Raw genomic sequence first — 21,075 nt, 5'->3', positions numbered from 1 at the left:
GGTACAGACCGAATTCGTTTTTGAAGAAAATGTCACTTTATTTTATTATTAATTAGGCGTTATCTAATGTATTATAATAATAGGTATATTATATATTTATATTATTTATATATTTATACCATAATAAAATAGACTTATTGTTATTAAGTTTTGAGTCAATACTTATTGTAGAACAATGTGAATAGGGTTGTGATATAAATAGATGGTAGCTTAAAATTAATCTAAAAATTTCAGTGTCATTGTATATGATAAAATAATATAATAAAACAATATTAATAATATTATACATAAAAGTTTTAAGTCTCCAGTAACATTTTTGAATTACAACAAAATAACTAAAAATGTTAATTATTGTTAAATATATAATTATACCTACCTAATATCTAATTTCAATATGTTAACTTTAAATGTTTATCAAACAAATAATATATATTTTTTTAGATTTTTAGATTACCGTAAGAACTAATACTATATTTTCAAGCATTAATATAGTTAACCTATTTTATATTTACACTGAAAATGTTTTTAAAAAATGTTATGGTTTTAACGAATTTTTCTATAATAAATTAAACTTATAATTCTTAAAAAGAGATTAAACCTAATGTATTTTTTATTTATTTAATTAATTATTTAAACAACTTGTGTGAGATCTTGTATATTACATTTTCAAGCGTTTTTACTTAGCCTAAATATTTTATCAACAATTATTATAAAAATAAAAATCGATAATTTCAATGGCCCATAAATACCTTAAAATAAATTTAAATATTTTTAAAATTGCATTATGTACAGAAAATGATAATTTAAGTTAATCTGAAATGTTTCAAGTGTTATTTATGATTTGCAATTGTTGTTTTTTGTACGGTGGTCGGTGGAAAACCTTATATTAGGTAATCTTATACATTTTGTAACCTTATAATATTTGCAAGCGAAATGTGCGCCGAATTATAAAATACTAACTCGTATAGATGCGGCACCATCTATCTTGCAATGTCATTGGGAATTGTATATTGTAAAAAATCGATTGAATTTTTTTTTATAGGTTTCCTAATAATAAATATGGTTATTACAGGTTTTTTTTATTATTCGTGTCAAACAACCATTGTATTTAAATATAATAGATACAATTATTAGATATGAATATATTATTATATGAGTAGATAACACAAACAAGTAAATACAATATTATAATATAATATAGGTAATATAATATACAAATATAAAATAAATCGATTACTTCATACAATCTTCGAACTAGAAGTAAAAATATTAGATATCGACATATCGTGATTATAAATTATACATTAATAACATCCAAAACTTGGTTAATCAATCCGAAATATTTTTGGAAATTTTATAATTTACTGTTACTATCATTACAGTACCTAACCTACAATTATGTACCTATATGTTATATATCTTGATAAAGCGAGGCTTTCTCTGGTTCTGCGGATGTAGTTAATTTATTTAAACCATACTTTTCTTACGTTTATAAACCCAATGTATTAGTTAATTTAATTATAATGTTAAAAATTTCAGTAAATTAGATAACTCTTTATTTTGTCTTAACTCTGTAAATATCTCTAAAATAAATGTTTTTAATGAAATTTGGTCAATAAATCAAAATCAATCACCTGATCTTGATGACACCTCTGCAAGATTTTTAAATGAATGTCCATTTATAATTTATCACCCATTATAATTGATAACATATTTATTTAATAAAATATTAGCTAACAACAAATATTTTTCGTGGTAAATAGAAATTTTCATTCATAACATCGATTTTCAAAAAGAGATAAATCATTTGCTTCTAATTATCGACCTATTTTTAAAATATGAATTCTTCTCTAAATAAGTTAACAATAAAATTTTTCCATTATGTAAACATATTTTTTCAAGTGAAGAACATGGTTTTCGTCAACAAAAACCTAAGTATATTAAAACAACTAATTCTGGATTCTTTCAATTACAAAACTCAATTTAACGTTATGTCTACATTGACTAAAAAGCATTCAATAGAGTTAATAATTCTCTTTCAATAACTAAATTAAAAACATATGGTTTGTTTTGTATTACCTAATACCTTCATGAATTCATTCCTTCATAACCAATTGGCTTCAAGCCTTAAAGTACGGAAATTATATTTCTGATCAAATTATTGTTTATCCGACATCCTTGATCATGAAGTCATGAAAAAAAAACATTTTGGAAAAAAATGTTTTTCTATTTTTTATCATAATTTCTTAAGTTTTTTACTCTTATGTTTTACAATACCTACTCTAGAGTTTAGTTGTATATTAAAAACGTTTATTAGTGGATATACGGTCTGTCAGCTTATAACACTAAGTATATACTTTATGATGTGTTTCTTTTGGTTTAGTAATTAGAGTAATTTATATTACTCTTAGTATTATAGTAGTACCTATGACATATATTTTTTCAAAGATATTGTATTTATTAGGATTTAATTATTATAAAAATATATAAAAGTATTTATCAAATTCTATAACTCAAAATTAATAACATCTTTTTCTTGGATAGATAATAATATCAAAATTGTCATTGCGAATAGTAAACTTCATATTCATAATAATATATGGAAAATTTTCAAATTTTCACGAATACCTAGGGTTTTTAAATTATAACATAATAATTAACTTCATCATCCGACGTTAAAATACAGAATTTTATTTTACCTATCCTTTTTATATTTAAATAATTAATTTTGTCCAAATTTAAATTTAAGATGTCTATAAAAAATGATTTTCTTTTTACATTTATTAGATTTTATGGTTTCAGACAATTCAAGGACGTATTTAGTGGAGGGGGGGGGGGGTTGATATGGATGTTAGAACACTCCCCATCCGCCGTATTTTGTTTTATTTGATAAAACTCCAAACTTGCTCACGAAGTGCAAGAAATAATCATTCATAATTGTAGTTCTATTATTTTTCGGTTTCCCTACAATTCACATGCTGAGTTGGTTGGTCATATTGACAACGATCCTTGTCACTGCATCTAAGAGTGAACGCTTCTTTTAAACTCTACGTAAACTTAAAAGTTATTTTAAGAAATACCGTTGAAGAAAACAGGCTGAATTTGCTCTCCAATGCCGTCGCTTATAATTCAAATAGGTAATCATAATATATTAATATGTGTATCATTATATTCATTCTATTAAATTTCATGTTTTTTGAATACTATAGTGTTATATAGTGTATTATTTATATTATGTGATTTAGAATATAAAAGTTATTATTTTAGTTATAGTATAAAAGTTTTATAAAATTTGTAGATCTTACACATACTGTCTTAACATAATAATTTATATCAATACATGGTATTTGTTAATGTTATACGAGGGTTGTTGGGTGGGGCGGAGCCCCCGACTACCATAAGTATATTAAATTTTATATATCCTGATTGCCACTAGTTTCTGTATAACTACTTATGATACATTTTGGATTTTTTTTTTAAAACTTATATATATAAAACATATTATATGATGAATAATTAATTTTGTAATACATTTTCAAGAATTTTAGTAAATTAAATCAGAGCAATTGGGCGCTAGAAAGAATTTAGTGTGGTACAATTTGATTTTAATTAACCATTTCGTCGGAGACAACACATATTTTATGTTTACAATATTAGCCTGGCAACAATATAATATTTTCAATTAACTGCAGAACACCAGTGTCAGTTATTGTTATTAGTTATTTAATTAATTATGCCTAACCACAATATTGTACTCGTACCGAAGCTTAAATTGCTGTTCAGTTATTATAAAAAGTATTGTTTACAAATATATTTAAATGTGGTACCTGTCGTATTATACTGTACAAAGATCGTAGTCGTAAATATTATCAAAACCGTCAAAACCTAAAACGATAACATAAATCGGCACGCAAATTTGTTATTGTTTAATTAAATATTTGATTGTATTCAATTATATGGTAGTTTAATATAGGCAGTGGTAATAGGCACTAAATAGTTCTATACATTAGACAGGTAATAGGTAACAATTCATCATAACTCTTTTTTGTTTGTTTTGTGTAACGTGTTATATTAGTAGGACCTCCGACTTTTTTACACGCTGTGTACATTAAAACATTGTACATTAATTATTCTAAATTATTGTTTTGGCATGAGCGTCGTATGACTACCTAATTACATAACAAAATATTATACTTTTTTGCATGTGTCGGTTGAGAACAATAATATCATCATAAATTATGTTAAATAACAATATACTATTTACATTAACGCTTAATTGAATTAAAAAATTAGATATAAGTAGTGTATATATACATTAAAACCTAGGGTCTACCAGAACTAAACGTATACGATATTTTCGAATCGGTATTAGTTATAAAATTATATAATTAATATTAAAATTGTGTGTGTGAGGCAAAAGCTATTCTTATCGCTTGTTTATTACTTGAGTAGATACCTAGTGGCATAATTGAGAATGTTTCGTGGGTGGGAAGGGGGATATAAAAATAAATATTCAAAACCGACTTGTGGGGGGCTTTGCCAGCAGCAATTATAATTACTTACCTTTGACATACCGTTTTGAAGATACGTTTTGACTTTTCTTAGGGCTGAAAACATTCTTTCTGGCGTACTTGAATTTTCGGAACTGCGGTTTTACCCATTATTGGAGTATTTATTATCTCTATGTACTTAAATAGCATGTAGGCACTGAAATTATTAACTAATAATTAGGTACAGTGTGTTGCAGGGGCGGCCCCTGCACTTATAAATCGATAAGATAATTAGATAACTAGGAAAAATAAAACTGATGAATTTGAAATGACCATTTATTTTAAAAACCATGCTTATTACTTATCGAGTAATAAATTAATTATAAACTAATATAACTAAATATTTTATTTGATTTCGTTTTGTAATAATTTATAAATTTATATTTAAAATATTTGAAGGTAAAAGTTAATAATGTAAATACAACTTATAGATCCTTCATCCTCCATATCTCCCCATAATTATACGTCCCCGTGAGCACTTACTTACCTACTCAAATAAATAATTCGGTGATATATGGTTGCGTACGTTTGTCCCTTTTAGTAGCATAATATTGTGTACGAAAATGAGTGCAACGTGACCAACATGTATTACTATTAGTACTCAGTATTAGTAACGATTGTTAAATTTTTAAATAAACATGATAATATAACTGTTAAGAAGTTAAGTGAAAATATGTATTTGTATTCACTTTATATTCAATCAAGTTTTTATGTAGTAAGTATAATAATAATATAATTTAAAATAAATCTACCCTCTAAACAGACACCTCTTTCCCATTGTACACTTTGGGCACGTGTCCAGGGCGCCACGACCGATGGGATCCCTTAGTTTCTGCCAGATCACCAACCGTTAATAATAATAATAAAAAAAATTAAAAAAATTAATAGTACTCTATCCAAGGTGTAGGCCCCCCCCCCCATTATACCACTGTCGAGGGCCTCAAAAAGGTTAAAGGCAGTCTTGCCTCTAAAACTATATGTAAATAAAACCAATACTTAAATAAATTAAAAACAAATATATACATATATATACATATTATATTATAGACATGTAGCTAATACAATACAAGTAAAAATTATTATAAATTATATTATAAATTAAAACTTTGGTATCTAAACTATTGAATGCCTGTTTCCGAAAAGTTAAGCACTGAGAATAATAAAATTACCACATTAAGGTTTATTAAACTTTATCAAAGATAAGCATTTACGAACCAAAAATAAGTTATTAGTTATTACAAATAATCATGATTGTAAACAACGGCAACATTGCATTGGGTTTAGGCAGATGGAATAGACGTACTGTAATTGTCTCCTGACGTACCTTAAACTTAATTGTTGACGAAAAGTGGTCTAGTGACTAGTACTACTACTTGCCCCCCAATGGGCAGGTATTATAAGTGGTTCCAAACATTTTAAAACATCGCATGTATTAAAATAAATTTGTAATTTATGAAAATTAAATATATAACATTGTGATAATTATAACACAATTTACTATGCATATTATATCACATTATGGTATATTTTAGTAAATTTAAGAATCACACATTGACTATAAAAGAAGTATAATGTAGGTAAACTAATTAATATTTGTATAAAACATATGTATAATATTTATAGTTAATGCTTCAATTTTAAAAAATGGGATGATTTTGGATAAAAAATTAGATTTATTTTGTCCATTAGAGAGGTCAAACTTAAAAATGTCCTGTACTTATTTTTATGATTGAAGAAAACAGACAAAAAGTTAAAGAAAAACATGAATTTTTATGCAAATCCAATTTTCTACAAAATTGATTTCGCTTTTTGAATTAATTTAATAACGAATAACTGCAGATAATTGATGACACTTTAATTTTTTATTTTTTTGAATAAATGTTGAAATTCTCTGGTAGATATAGAAATATTTAAAAATTTAATACAATACTCCTCATAATTCGTTAGTTTCTCAACTAAAAAATATCAAAAATCTAAAGTATTATAATTTTGCTCGTAATTTTGTTATAAGTATTTAAAGTTAGAATTTTGACAACATTTAAAAAAATCTCAAAAGTTAGTTAATTATGTTATAGTTGGAAATGCATAAAATTTATCGGTTTTATACTTAAGATTTAAAAATTTAATACCGGCAGGTTCTCTTTCAGTTGTTTATATTTAAACCATAATATCTAATATAGGTACATAGTAGGGTGTTTCATAAAACTCGCAATTTTTTTAATGCGTAAGATTTGTTTGTTTGAAGGTTGTCACCCCTATTTTAGTTATTTTTTCATTAGATTAGAAAGCAATTCGCTTTTATTGAACTTGATTGTCATGGAGCGATTCAGTAACCATTAGCGTATTTATTGCATTTTCAAAAATTTCACACTTTATGAAATATCCTATTTATAAATATATATTATGTATTTCAATGTCAGTTGACGATAATTATTTTGTTATAAAACAAAAACATTATTTGTGTTTAAAATTTTTACATACGTAAAATGTATAAATATGTTATATGTATGATATAATGTTAGTTATATCATAAAATTATTATGAATTTTACTATACGCAATAACATTTTTGATTTATTTTAAAATATTATTTATTTATAGGTGCTACAAATTTATTATTAATAATAATATTTTTATAATTGTTTTTCTTATGTTATGATTTATACTTTTGACATTTATAAATAATTGTTTTAAAATTTTCAAATACCGCTTACATAATATTGTTCTTTGAACACATGTCCAACGTGCTAACTCAATTTTTATTTAAATCCAAATTTATAACTTTTTATACGATAATTTTTATTTTTTTTTCACTGTACATAAATTCCATGTACGAGATGTTAAAAAATGTATTGTAAATTTTAATTATTTGTTGTTTTCCTTTACATGTTCGAAGTTCAAACGGAGAAAATAGGTTTTTGAAAACATAATAGAATTTATCTCTAGTAAAGCTATCCTGCTTATAGAAATTATCGAAATCCAGAAAATATAATGGATTTAAAAAAATTGTAATCAAGCCACAAACACCTACTGTGTAAACATTATTTGATAAGTTTTTTCAAGTAAATACTCCGTTAATAAAGTATGATAACCATAATTATTATGGTGTAAAAGCAGTTATTTCGAAATAAAAACCAAAAACTAAAACATGAAAATATTTTTATTCAATTAATTTTTAAATTTTTAATTTATTCACCCAATAAATTTTATTGCTATATTGATATTTAAATATAATATTTTACTAATATGGGCTTCAAGATTTGAGTAATATAAAATTTTATCTTGTGTCAAGGATGGCCCCAGAAGGTCCTTAAGGCCTAAGGGCCATGTCCCTCCCAGTCCCGTATTTCTAAAAAGTTGTATATAGTAATATAAATTAAAAACAAAAAACATATTATACTATCGACTTACATAGACACGTACAAGTATATAAATAAAGGTATGACAGTATTATACTGGCTATATCTATTATATAATTATATATTATGAAGAACCTATAATAATAAATTAATAAAAAATAATATAATATGATATAATTTTATTAAGTTTAAAAGATTAATTGCGTAGCACAGATTTCTATTAAGATTACGGAAATACCAAGAATAATAAGAAAAATTAAATTTATTAGGACCCCCCCCTAACCAAATTTTTGGAACTGCCCCTGTCTTGTATAAGAATGCATCGTCTTAAAAAAAAAAAGTTAATGAAAGGTAGGTATATGCAACCTAATAATTTTATTAATAATTAACAATTATTTTCGCGGTCGTAGATCAACGATATAAAATTAAAATGTTTATTCAATTTGACATTATGATTTATGAAAATGTTCAATGCTATATAATTATTAATTATATTATTTTGCGATAAATCCTTATGTAAATTGAGTACCCTAATTCGTAAAAATATTATAATATGCCTACGTTAACATTTTAATAATTTGGCAGTGAGTTTTAAACAAATATTAAATTATATTACAACTATAGGTATACAATCATTATAGAATAAAATATTAAATACAAATCGTGAGTCATATGTTGCGGCTTAAAAAAATAATGTTATAAATGCACTATGCATTTTAAACACATTTTTACAATTGGAATTTCATATTTTGAGTTTATTTTGAAATTTTATTTTATATTTTATACTTAAACTAATATGTACTACTTGTCAATACGTCAATACGTGTAAATACTTAATTAGGGAGTTGAAATAGATGAATAATATTCTAATTTATACTAATAGAGAGTGGATTCTTTTTTCACCAAACAATCATTATTTAAAAAACTATTAAAGTTTTTCAAAATATTTTTTTTACATGATTTATAGTAAAACTAGAAATAAAAGTAGTATATACGACATACTACTCCGCTAATCAAAATTTTAAATAATTATTACATATTTACATATAAACTATACCTGTCCGAATTTCATTTTTATGTATGGAAATACTCTAAAATATACTCAGCTTTAGAATATGAAATTAAAAATGGATATTGCCATTCAAAAAAAGAGTAAGAAAAGTAAAAAAAAAAAAGTGGGCAAGTGGGTATCGCTCTGCTGTATAGTAGAGATGGAGAGTAGGTCACTGGTCACTATAGTGGATGTGTTAAAATGACGGGTATCATTGTACACAAAAAACGATTCTGAACGGAGATGATTTGTCAGTCAATGATAATTAGTTGGATATATTATAATATTACCTATATTTACATTGTAATATACCTATCGTTATTTTATGCGATTTCGTAAAAAATTAAATTTTATACGCTCATAAAATGTCTTCTATATTGACAATGGAATTTTTTTTTACAGTTATTTGAAGGAAAACTTATGGATAACCTAGTATTGGATTTTTGAACCTTAGGTATAAATCAAAAAATTTTATGAATTTTCAACTTCAAAATTCTTTGCAAATTTTCGTGATTTTGATATATTTTGTAAACATATGAGCGTTAAATGCTTATAAACAAAAATTGTGACTAACGATTAATGATTTTTTTTACTACAATAAGTAAAACTTATAAGAAACCTTGTATTAAATTTTAAAGATTTATTGGATAGCCAATTTTTTTTAATCAGCATTTTAAGAAAAAAAATTTTGAAAAATCGAAAATTTTAAAGGTTTATAAATAGTTTAAAAAAATCCTAAATATTTTGAAAATTTAATCGTAATTAGATAACGCTAATATTAAAATTTGGGGAAAATTTCACGTATTTACAATGATTGGTTTTTGAGTTACAGCAAAATGAAAAAGTCGATTTTATCAAAAAGTGGTTATGCGTAAAAATTCCCGTGTTTCCGTAATTTTTTCAGGGTTTTTCCCGAATTTTTTTACCTTTGACCCCCCAAAATACCAATTAGATAAATTTTCCTTTTCAAAGAGGGGCTGAAGTCAAAAATCGAAGCATTATTACTACTCCAAAAAGTATCGACAGACACAAAAAAAAAACACACATCATTGTATAATCAATACATTCATCACTCCGTTCAGAATCTAAAAGTATTTAACTGTTTTTAAAAAATTTTGTTTTATCTTGACTGAAATTTATTACCCGAGTACGATTGCGTATTATACAGAAATATGCAATAGGAAGGTAATTATTATAATTTACCACAGGTTATAATTATACAATAATAAATGGCTAAATTACTAAATACAAAAGTGAAACCTATACAATAAACAAACATTGTCAAGGAAATGATAAAAATAATTTCAAATTATATACTGCAGTACAGTAAAATTTAGTAAATTGTACAAAATTCATTTTCAGGACGAGCAAAAAAGTATTTTAAATAATTTGGTGCTTTACAGCTTCACGATGAAAAAAAAAATGAAATCGCTATGAATAGGTATCAAATAATTTTTATGATGATTGTTATTATTAAACCTTATTATACATATAAGTAGTTAATAATTAACAATTAATACAAATACCGATTTGCAGCATCAAAAGCATCCTTGAATCGAATTATTTACTAGAATAATAATTTATTTAATCATATATCACGAACCTACTCGTGGCGGGAGAGATATGTCAAAGGGGCCTAATTTTTCTCGGTCCTGATTTTCATTATTGATATTGTAGGTATAAATATACTGTAGGCAATCGAGGTATTTGTTTGTATAAATACAAACCGACGTCATCGTCATTATTTGGTGATTACAAGTGTACGGTATATGCATATGAATACTATATAAATTATATGTACCTACCTATATTATTATAATTTATTATATGTTTTTATACGAAAATATTGATTTAACATTTGTATGTCCTGTGCAGTAATTAAACTTATAATATTTGAGATGCGATTACAGTGTGTCCCGAAAGTATCGTAACACCTCAGGATCGACCTGCGTACGATAATCTGTCTTACAAACGTATAATAGCAAATTTTCGGTGATTTTGAATTGAGTCCATGCTACTTTTATGTGTTTGAATTGAGTCCAGCTTATTATAATGATATCTTTGAATTGAGTCCGTATAGATAAAAAGTCATAACTACCTACACAGTAAAAGACACTCATAATTAAAAGCTTTATTTCATTCCATTCGGGACATCCAAATATTTTTTTCTTGTGGACACTCTTCTGGGGATATAGACTGATAAATGTATAAAATTAAAAAGCAAACATGTAAAGATAAATTAGAAAAAGAAAAATTTTTACGGGAGCAGACAAACAAATATATAAATAAGCAAATTTAGAGATTTGACTTTTTAAAATCTGTATCACTTAAATTTTTACCAGTCACTATTTAATTATTAACATAATTATATTACACATAATAATAATAATAATAATTATTCAAACATCATTATATCATACATAATTATTATTATTTTAAAACATTATTATTATTATTATTAAAAACAATATAAGCAATCAATATATATCAATAATAGGCTGAAACTCAACTCGAACAACCTAACAATATTGGTCGGACTCAATTTTGATAACTCAAAAGTATTTGCGGGACTCAATTCAATGTCAGCCCAAATTTTACGTTAACAATAATTTATTAATCTAAGATTGAATTCGCCTTGTATAAAACATAAAGGTAAAATAATTATCAAGGGCTTCCGATAGCTTTTTTGGTATTTTAATTACAATGCATGTAATGATCGCAATGGTTGTATCAATAAAAACTACCAAGACGCCTCGGACAATAGTCTTAACTTTGAGCTTTATAACTGGTCGATTCACTCCATCTAGTTTTAGAATAACAGAAAAAAATGGATCGTATTGAACGTAGAATTTGTACGTTTGTGAAACGGAAACGTCACATAAAACACGAACGTGGTGTCTTCTTTTAAGCATCTCTGAGAAATCACCGCAAGTTAATCTGTAAATAAATTATAGATTCGGTCCCATCAACAGTAGATTAGTTTCTATGAGAAAATATTCTATTTTAATGTCATACGTTTCTGTAATAAATCACCATCGGAAAAATATCACATTTAGTTCTCAATATATTATATAATATGGATTTGACGCGTACATTATGATCAGAGCGATACGGACTTTTGGGACATGCCGTACAATGGGTGTTAAAATATACGATGGTTTATTGCGTGATCATTCGACAGCCCATCCAACCCTACTGCACTTACATCCGACCAATTAAATGGCGCCACGATCGCACACACTACGGGAATTTTGATATAAATACGAACGGTTTACGGACTTAAATCGTAGTGTCAGTCCATCAGCCATTGTCGCACATACAAATTATTATAATCTCCGAGTGGCTTATTGTTACCACACAGCGCCGATCTACCGCGGAACACGCCGCACATTTCGAAATAATCTTATATAAATACCGCAATTGAACGTACAAAACCCTAGGAACAAGATGTTTGTCCTGTCACAAGCCGTCGTCTCTGTGTTCGCTTTAACGGTATTGCTGAACGTATTCTACTTCGATCCCACCCAATCGGCGGAAACTCTTACAAACTTCACGTCGTGCGAAGAATGCACGAAAGACGTATGCCACACAGAGAATAATAACACGTGCATAATCCTCGCAGACACCACCACGTATTCGTGTCTTCAGTGCAATGCGACTCTTGAAAACGGTGACACCCAGTTCTACAGCCAAAGCGACTGCGAGGCGGCGTGTTCGCAAAAGGAAAAGTGTTTGTGCGACGGTGCTTGTTACGTGTGCGCCCTAACTACCGACGCGGCCACGTTGGCGGAATGCACACCTCCGACTCAGATGGTGAACGAAACTTGCATTCCGTCTCCGTACGTACCTCCAACTCCACCAAGTTCTACACCACCAGCTGAGTCATCGGGTTAGGTATAAAAAATAAATAAAATAATTGCAATTATCTACATATTAATACATTCAATACAATCACAACGATGACTTTTATATCACGGTATAAGGTATAATGCCACACAATATTATTGCATACGATATTAGCCGCGTCAACGACTCTTTGTCAACAGATCACAGAAAATTTGTTTGTCTATAAAAAAAAAAATACCCAAATCATATTATTATATTATTATTCAATTTTATTGTATAATTAATCTATACATTATTATTGTTATATTATTAATTTAGTTAAGTCGATAAACTATTGTAAAATTATAATGTGTAATCGGTGCACTTATACCATTATATGTATTATTGCATGGATATTAAACTATTACTCTATCTCATGAATATTTTGTGCTTTATTTTTATTTTGTCCTTCCCGACATGATGCCGACGCTCGTCGTATTCGCATTTTGAATGTTGTAAAGTTGTACCATGTCGTATAAAGAGTTTAAAAATATTAAAGTGCCGGTAAAAAGAGAGTTTTCATTCCTAAGTATAACTAAGCTGACGGATTGGCCCATCATCTTCTAGGCCAGTGTTGAGTTCAAGATTTGTATATTATTTTATTGTCCATTTGTACACAATAATTTATTATCATTTTATTTTTAAGTATTTTTAACGATATCCTAAGTCTGTAAGGTGATTTATATAGTACCTACTGTTTTTTGAAATTTTAATTTCTATTAGGTATAAACTGTACGAAACTTATCATTCGATGATATAAACTAATTAACCTTTTGTAAAACGGAGACTGCTCATAAAACTCGGACGCGGTGTCTTCTCTTTACCATATCTGAGAAACCACCCCACATAAATCTATATAGAATGATTTATTATCTATAATAATTATAACTATTATTATTAAAACATTATTATATCATACATAATTATTATTATTTAAAAAAAATTATAATTATTATTATTATTAAAAACGATATAAGCAATCAATATATATCAATAATAGGCTGAAACTCAACTCGAACAACCTAACAATATTGGTCGGACTCAACTTTGATAACTCAAAAGTATTTGCGGGACTCAATTCAATATTTGGGACTCAATTCAATGTCAGCCCAAATTTTACGTTAACAATAATTCATTAATTTAAGATTGAATTCACCTTGTATAAAACATAAAGGTAAAATAATTATCAAGGGCTTCCGATAGCTTTTTTGGTATTTTAATTACAATGCATGTAATGATCGCAATGGTTATATCAATAAAAACCACCAAGACGCCTCAGACAATAGTCTTAACTTTGAACTTTATAACTGGCCGATTTACTCCACCTAGTTTTAGAATAATGGTAGACATTTTCTATTAGAAACCGACCATAAACCGTTAATACATATTTTTGGTGATAAGAAAGGTATCCCAATTTACGCAGCTAATCGGTTACAACAGTGGGCCTATGTTATATCATCATTCGATTTCGAAATAAAATATGTGAAATCCGAAGATAATACAGCCGATTTTTTATCACGAATGAAAAATTCAAAATCAAAAATCGAAAATCATAATAAAGAATGTATTAGTCTCAATTTTATTCACGAAAAATCACCCTTCACATTAGACTGGTCTAAAATAGAAATTGAAACAATTATAGACACGATTCTCGCCAAAGTATTAAACGCAGTCAAAACAGGAGAATAGGATAGTGATTTTTCTAACGTTTTAGAACTTAAGTCGTATAATTTACGAAGAACTCAAATTTCAGTGAAACAGGGATGCCTATTTTGGGGTTACCGTCTTATTATACCAGATAAATTTCGAAATAATATACTTAGCGAACTTCATTCTTGTGATATGGGTTTTCCAGTATGAAAAGTTTGGTGAGATCATACTTTTGGTGGCCAGGAATGGATAAAGAAATTGAAAATATCACGCAAAATTGCGACAATTGTCTTAATGTTAGGCAAAATCCACCAAAATCTATTTTATCACCGTGGAAATGGCCAGAAAAACCGTGGACTAGAGTACATTGTGATTTTCTTGGACCATTTCAAAATAAATATTTCTTTATCTTTGTTGACGCAACCACAAAATGGTTGGAAGTATTTCAAGTAAATTCTATGACACCGCACATTGTTATTCAAAAATTTTCAGAAACTATAGCACGATTTGGCATTCCAAAAACAATAACATCAGACGGCGCAAAATGTTTCGCAGGGTTTGAGTTTCAAGTATTTTGCAAAAATCTAGGCATAAGACACATGACAGGCGCACCATTTCACCCAGAATCAAACGGTTGTGCGGAATCAGCAGTCAAAAAAATAAAAAATTTCTTTAAAAAATGTTCGACTGCACAATCCCAATTAAATAAATTTCTTTTAATGTATCGTAACACACCGCACTCTACAACACGAGAAACGCCAGCTCAGCTAATGTTAGGTCGATCAACACGTTTACAATTTGACGCATTAATGCCGAATACAAGTGAAGTGGTTATCGAACGACAAATATCACAAATAAACAATGGTGGTAATAGGACCGTATCATTTAATATAGGCGATTATGTCTTAGCTAGAGATTATAGGAATAATAACAATAAATGGCAAAAAGGTAAAATTATTAAATCCATTAGTTGCAATACGCATGGTGTAGAACTCGATGATGGAACTATTTGGAAAAGACATAACGATCAATTACTTATTGATAAATCACTGACACCAGCGAGTAAATCTATTTCACTTATACACCCGTTAGAAACATGAATGAAAGTACTGAAAATACCGAAACAGTAGGAGTTGTAAATCAAAATCCGGATCCTACAATAATAAATAAAACACCCAGACCAATTATATACAGAAAACCGCCTCAGCGATATTCTCCAAGTGATTATGACTAATGTAATTAAATAGGTAAGATATAAAAAAAAAAAACTAACATAGCTAGTAAGTACTAAGTAACATACAAATTGTCAAAATATTATATATGCATATGTTTTTTTAAATTTTTTTTTAAGGAAAGAGGTGTTGCATATTCAGCATTTATATTACATTATATTATACGTATAGTATTTATTTAATATTTATATATAATCAGCATTATCATATTACTATCAGTGGGGACTGTCCATCGATTATTATTATGTAAAATTACAATGTTCATCATTACGTTTTATGCTGTTAATAATAAAGGTCTATATAATACGTTCATGTTGTTATTCATAGTAATAATATTTAACAGTATTGAACGTAGAATTTGTACGTTTGTGAAACGGAAACGTCGCATAAAACACGAACGTGACGTCTTCTTTTAAGCATCTCTGAGAAATCACCGCACGTCAATCTGTAAATAAATTATAGATTCGGTCCTATCAACAGTAGATTAGTTTCTATGAGAAAATATTCTATTTTAATGTCATACGTTTCTGTAATAAATCACCATCGGAAAAATATCACATTTAGTTCTCAATATATTATAATATGTATTTGACGCGTACATTATAATCAGAGCGATACGGACTTTTGGGACATGCCGTACAATGGGTGTTAAAATATACGATGGTTTATTGCGTGATCATTCGACAGCCCATACAACTCTACTGCACTTACATCCCACCGATTAAATGGCGCTACGATCGCACACACTACGGGAATTTTGATATAAATACGAACGGTTTACGGACTTAAATCGCAGTGTCAGTCCATCAGCCATTGTCGCACATACAAATTATTATAATCTCCGAGAGACTTATTGTTACCACACAGCGCCGATCTACCGCGGAACACGCCGCACATTTCGAAATAATCTTATATAAATACCGCAATTGAACGTACAAAACCCTAGGAACAAGATGTTTGTCCTGTCACAAGCCGTCGTCTCTGTGTTCGCTTTAACGGTATTGCTGAACGTATTCTACTTCGATCCCACCCAATCGTTGGAAACTCTTACAAACTTCACGTCGTGCGAAGAATGCACGGATAACACATGCCACACAGAGGATAATAACACGTGCATAATCCTTGCAGACACCACCACGTATTCGTGTCTTCAGTGCAATGCGACTCTTGATAACGGTGACACCCAGTTCTACAGCCAAAGCGACTGCGAGGCGGCGTGTTCGGAAAAGGAAAAGTGTAAGTGCGACGGTGCTTGTTACGTGTGCGCCGTAACTTCCGACCCGGCCACTTTGACGGAATGCACACCGCCGACTATGATGGTGAACGAAACTTGCATTCCGACTCCGTACGGTCCCTCCACCTCCGCCAACCTCTTCGGCACCGGCTGATACATCGGGTTAGGTAAAAAAAAGAAAATAATTGCAATTATCTACATATTAATACATCCAATACAATCACAACGATGACTTTTATATCACGGTATAAGGTATAATGCCACACAATATTTTTGCATACGATATTAGCCGCGTCAACGACTCTTTGTCAACAGATCACAGAAAATTTGTTTGTCTATAAAAATAAAAATACCCAAATCATATTATTATATTATTATTCAATTTTATTGTATAATTAATCTATACATTATTATTGTTATATTATTATTTTAGTTAAGTCGACAAACTATTGTAAAATTATATTGTGTAATCGGTGCACTTATACCATTATATGTATTATTGCATGGATATTAAACTATTACTCTATCTCATGAATATTTTGTGCTTTATTTTTATTTTGTCCTTACCGACATGATGCTGACGCTCGTCGTATTCGCATTTTGAATGTTGTAAAGTTGTACCATGTCGTATAAAGTGTGCCGGTAAAAAGAGAGTTTTCATTCCTAAGTATAACTAAGCTGACGGATTGGCCCATCATCTTCTAGGCCAGTTTTGAGTTCAAGATTTGTATATTATTTTATTGTCCATTTGTACACAATAATTTATTATCATTTTATTTTTTAGTATTTTTAACGATATCCTAAGTAGGTAAGGTGATTTATATAGTACCTACTGTTTTTTGAAATTTTAATTTCTATTAGGTATAAACTGTACGAAACTTATCATTCGATGATATAAACTAATTAACCTTTTGTAAAACGGAGACTTCTCTTAAAACTCGGACGCGGTGTCTTCTCTTTACCATATCTGAGAAACCACCCCACATCAATCTATATAGAATGATTTATTATCTATAGGCAGATATTATATTTTTTAATATAGTAAATTTATAGTTGATTGCTGTTGATTAAAACACATTTAGTTATCATTATTATATCAAATCGATACGTACATAATAATAAGAGCAATACGGACTTTTGTGATCTACTTTATATTGGCTGTATGAAAAAATAATTTGATGGTGTATTGTGTGATCATTAGACCTCCCATACAACTCTACCACATTTAGTTCTGGTCAATAAATTACTCGACGACACGATTGCACCGCAGAAGTTTGGTTATAAATACGAAAAGTTTACAAATTTAAATTGTTGTGTTTATTATTTACTTACAAAATGCACACTATATATTATATAGGCCATAGAATAATTCAAATAGAATTCTAACTCCTTTATATTTCTCAGTTTTTGAAAGTTTTTAATTAATTTAAACACAATTTTATCAAATGTTTGAGTTATTTTAGTTGGTCATGCAGAGATATAAACTTGCATTCTTCAAAAGAGAATACTTTTTTTTTACTGTATACATTAGTTAGTGGATAATTTGTCAAAAAATATTGAAATCAAAATTCAGTAACTGGCTTAGAAGATTGGCTATAGTGATTTAAAAATTTAAGTCATTAATGTTTATCTATCAGCATTTATAATTTCTCAATATAGTTCAAATACTAAATATTATAAGTATAAGATTCAAAATTACACCCATTTATCTTACTGCACAACTATATTTTAGGTTTGTTAACCTGCTTAATATAAATACTTAAATAACTGAAATACTATTTGTTAAAATAAGTACATTTAAAAAAAAAAAAATTTTTTATTCAAAGAGAAATAATTGAGAATTTTTTTTCTAAAATCCACTATTGCCAAAAATCAAATTGTTCTTAGGTATATAATAATTGAAGTACACGTCTTAAACTGCAATTACAATGATTGGTAAAATCAATAGTTAAGTTTTATTTATTTTTCATTCATGTTTTCCTCTTTTAATTTTAGTATTTTGTTCAAAATGGACTATTTAAGTGAATAGGACTATGGAAGGAAAATTGCAGAAATGTAATACATTTTATCAAACTTAGATATTATTTATGATAATAGACTGTTATGAAGAATATAATATTATGTTAGCCAAAAAAAAAAATAATATTTATATTACATTTTTTTATTTATCCTTAATCAAAAAACAATTTTAAAACTTTTAAATATATTTAAATATCAAATGTCATCACTCGTGATTTATAAAAAAAAAAATAATATATCAGGGCTTCTCACCATTTAATTATTTTTACGCCTTATACAAAAAAAAATTTGTATCAATATTATATATAACAATTTTAAAAATAAATTATGTTAACACTTATCAAAAAAATCTGTGGAGATTGTAACTCCCAAAATCCCCCTTTTTTTATGCACTACTTACCTTACACATTAATATTATTTATATGATACTTGTACTAAAAATACATAAAGTAAAACCAAAGCTCAAAATATTTTAAATTGTGTTGAAATTCCTAGATGTTAGTTATTATTTCTGTTATCAAAACTAAAAACACAATATAAAACTTGGTATACATATTTATGTCAGGAGACCCACATTGATTTTCAGGGGAAACAATATTTTAGCCACTGTTATTACATCTTCTGCAGTTATACAGAAATATTTTAATAAGCAATTGTAACGTCCCATAGCTACACTATTTTTTTTTTTAGACTATAATTTTTAGTAATACTTCTAAATTGTCTTCAAATAATTGGAGATTAGAGTTTCTCCTTAACATTTCTATTCGAACAAGTGTAAACTCTTACTAGGGGCGGCACTATTTTTGTCACCAACGCTTTAGATGTTGTTGCTTATTGAGAGTAAACCAGTTGTGTTTTAGCAAGCTCAGGCGACCTGCGTTGCTGCGAGGCACATAGACGTTTTTGTGTTTAATTAAAGTGTTTGTTTTTTTAATAGTCTTGAAAGCTGTTAACTTCTTGTAAACTTAGTTGTTATTTGTTAAAAATATTCTGTTAGTTTTCATAATCGTATCCGTGTAATATAGTGTTATAACAAACGTTTATAATTCTTTCACGTGAGAAAAATTTTTCTGTTCTCTAGTTTCAAAATCTAAGACTAATTTTGTTTGTTTTGTTATTGCATTTTGAAAATAATACATTTAAAAGTCATTTCCAAAAACATGGACTGATTTTTTTGCTTTAATAACATCATAATACTGATTAGTTGATACTATATTTTCTTATTTTCTATCAGTGTTTATTCTATTCATCTAAATATATAGGAGTATGTAACTATAACAGTATCTGGAAATATGTGGTAAATTTTATTAAATATAAAATTTTTATAATTTTTGTAGTATAAGAGTGTAGTTATTAATTTAACACACGACCAGAACAGAAATCTGAGAAAAAATTTAAATATTTGAGATATTGATGAATGATATGTTTTGCTTTATTCTACTTCTTAAATTATTTATAAATTAATTAATCTACGAATGAATCTTACTTTATTCGTCCCTATGCCGTTTTTAGTTTCTAGTCACGTATAAGACGTGTGATAAGTAATTCTGTATTCCACAATCTCTAAATTTATTACATCAATATTATAATAAATTTATATTATAAAGTCATTTTTACGGTAATAAAAAAACATGATTTACACTAAGTTTGAGCAGATGCTGAATTTACATAATGTCAAAATAAACAGAAACTATCTTTTAATTTTTTCAGCCATCTCCATTAAAAACAATTTTGATTTTTTTTTTTAGTAATTTGTAAGTCAATTTAATTTGTTCTCCTATCTCATCATTGAATTTAAATATAACATACTTATTTTACTGACCTACTAGACACCCAATATACAGCAGAAAAAAACCAAAACCAATGTCTTTAAAAATTGGTTTAATTCCAAAAATGTCTACTTACCTTATATTTTTCATTTAATATTATTAACTCTACCTATATTATGTTCTGCTCTGGCAGTAATTATACGCAGTAAATATAGTAATTAGTATTTTACAGATTATATTTGATTTATATTTAACTTCTCTTTATCAATTCAAAATTAGTAGGTACCTAATGCCTACAGTAATATTTATACATTTCCTATTATTTGA

At 27.6% G+C, this 21,075-nt stretch overlaps 2 protein-coding genes across 2 annotated transcripts; both read left to right on the top strand.

Moving 5' to 3' along the window:
• The first annotated feature begins 12,233 nt into the window (after positions 1-12,233).
• LOC132921612 (uncharacterized) lies at positions 12,234-13,225 on the top strand. The gene has a single exon (XM_060984735.1). The coding sequence runs from the start codon at positions 12,407-12,409 to the stop codon at positions 12,851-12,853; it is 447 nt and encodes a 148-aa protein (XP_060840718.1). The 5' UTR covers positions 12,234-12,406; the 3' UTR covers positions 12,854-13,225.
• Positions 13,226-14,700: 1,475 nt separating this feature from the next.
• Positions 14,701-15,594, top strand: LOC132919071 (uncharacterized protein K02A2.6-like). Its single transcript, XM_060980420.1, has one exon. The coding sequence runs from the start codon at positions 14,701-14,703 to the stop codon at positions 15,592-15,594; it is 894 nt and encodes a 297-aa protein (XP_060836403.1).
• The last annotated feature ends 5,481 nt before the right edge of the window (positions 15,595-21,075 follow it).

Source organism: Rhopalosiphum padi, chromosome 2, assembly GCF_020882245.1.
Source record: "Rhopalosiphum padi isolate XX-2018 chromosome 2, ASM2088224v1, whole genome shotgun sequence".
In the NCBI taxonomy this organism is placed as follows: Eukaryota; Metazoa; Arthropoda; class Insecta; order Hemiptera; family Aphididae; genus Rhopalosiphum; species Rhopalosiphum padi.
The sequence above is the reverse complement of the archived record's forward strand: the minus strand, read 5'-3'. Positions and strand labels throughout refer to the sequence as shown.

Bases quoted from the DNA above. Each gene is read 5' to 3' on its own strand.
- LOC132919071 (XM_060980420.1), top strand. From the start codon at position 14,701: ATGAAAAGTTTGGTGAGATCATACTTTTGGTGGCCAGGAATGGATAAA.
- LOC132921612 (XM_060984735.1), top strand. From the start codon at position 12,407: ATGTTTGTCCTGTCACAAGCCGTCGTCTCTGTGTTCGCTTTAACGGTA.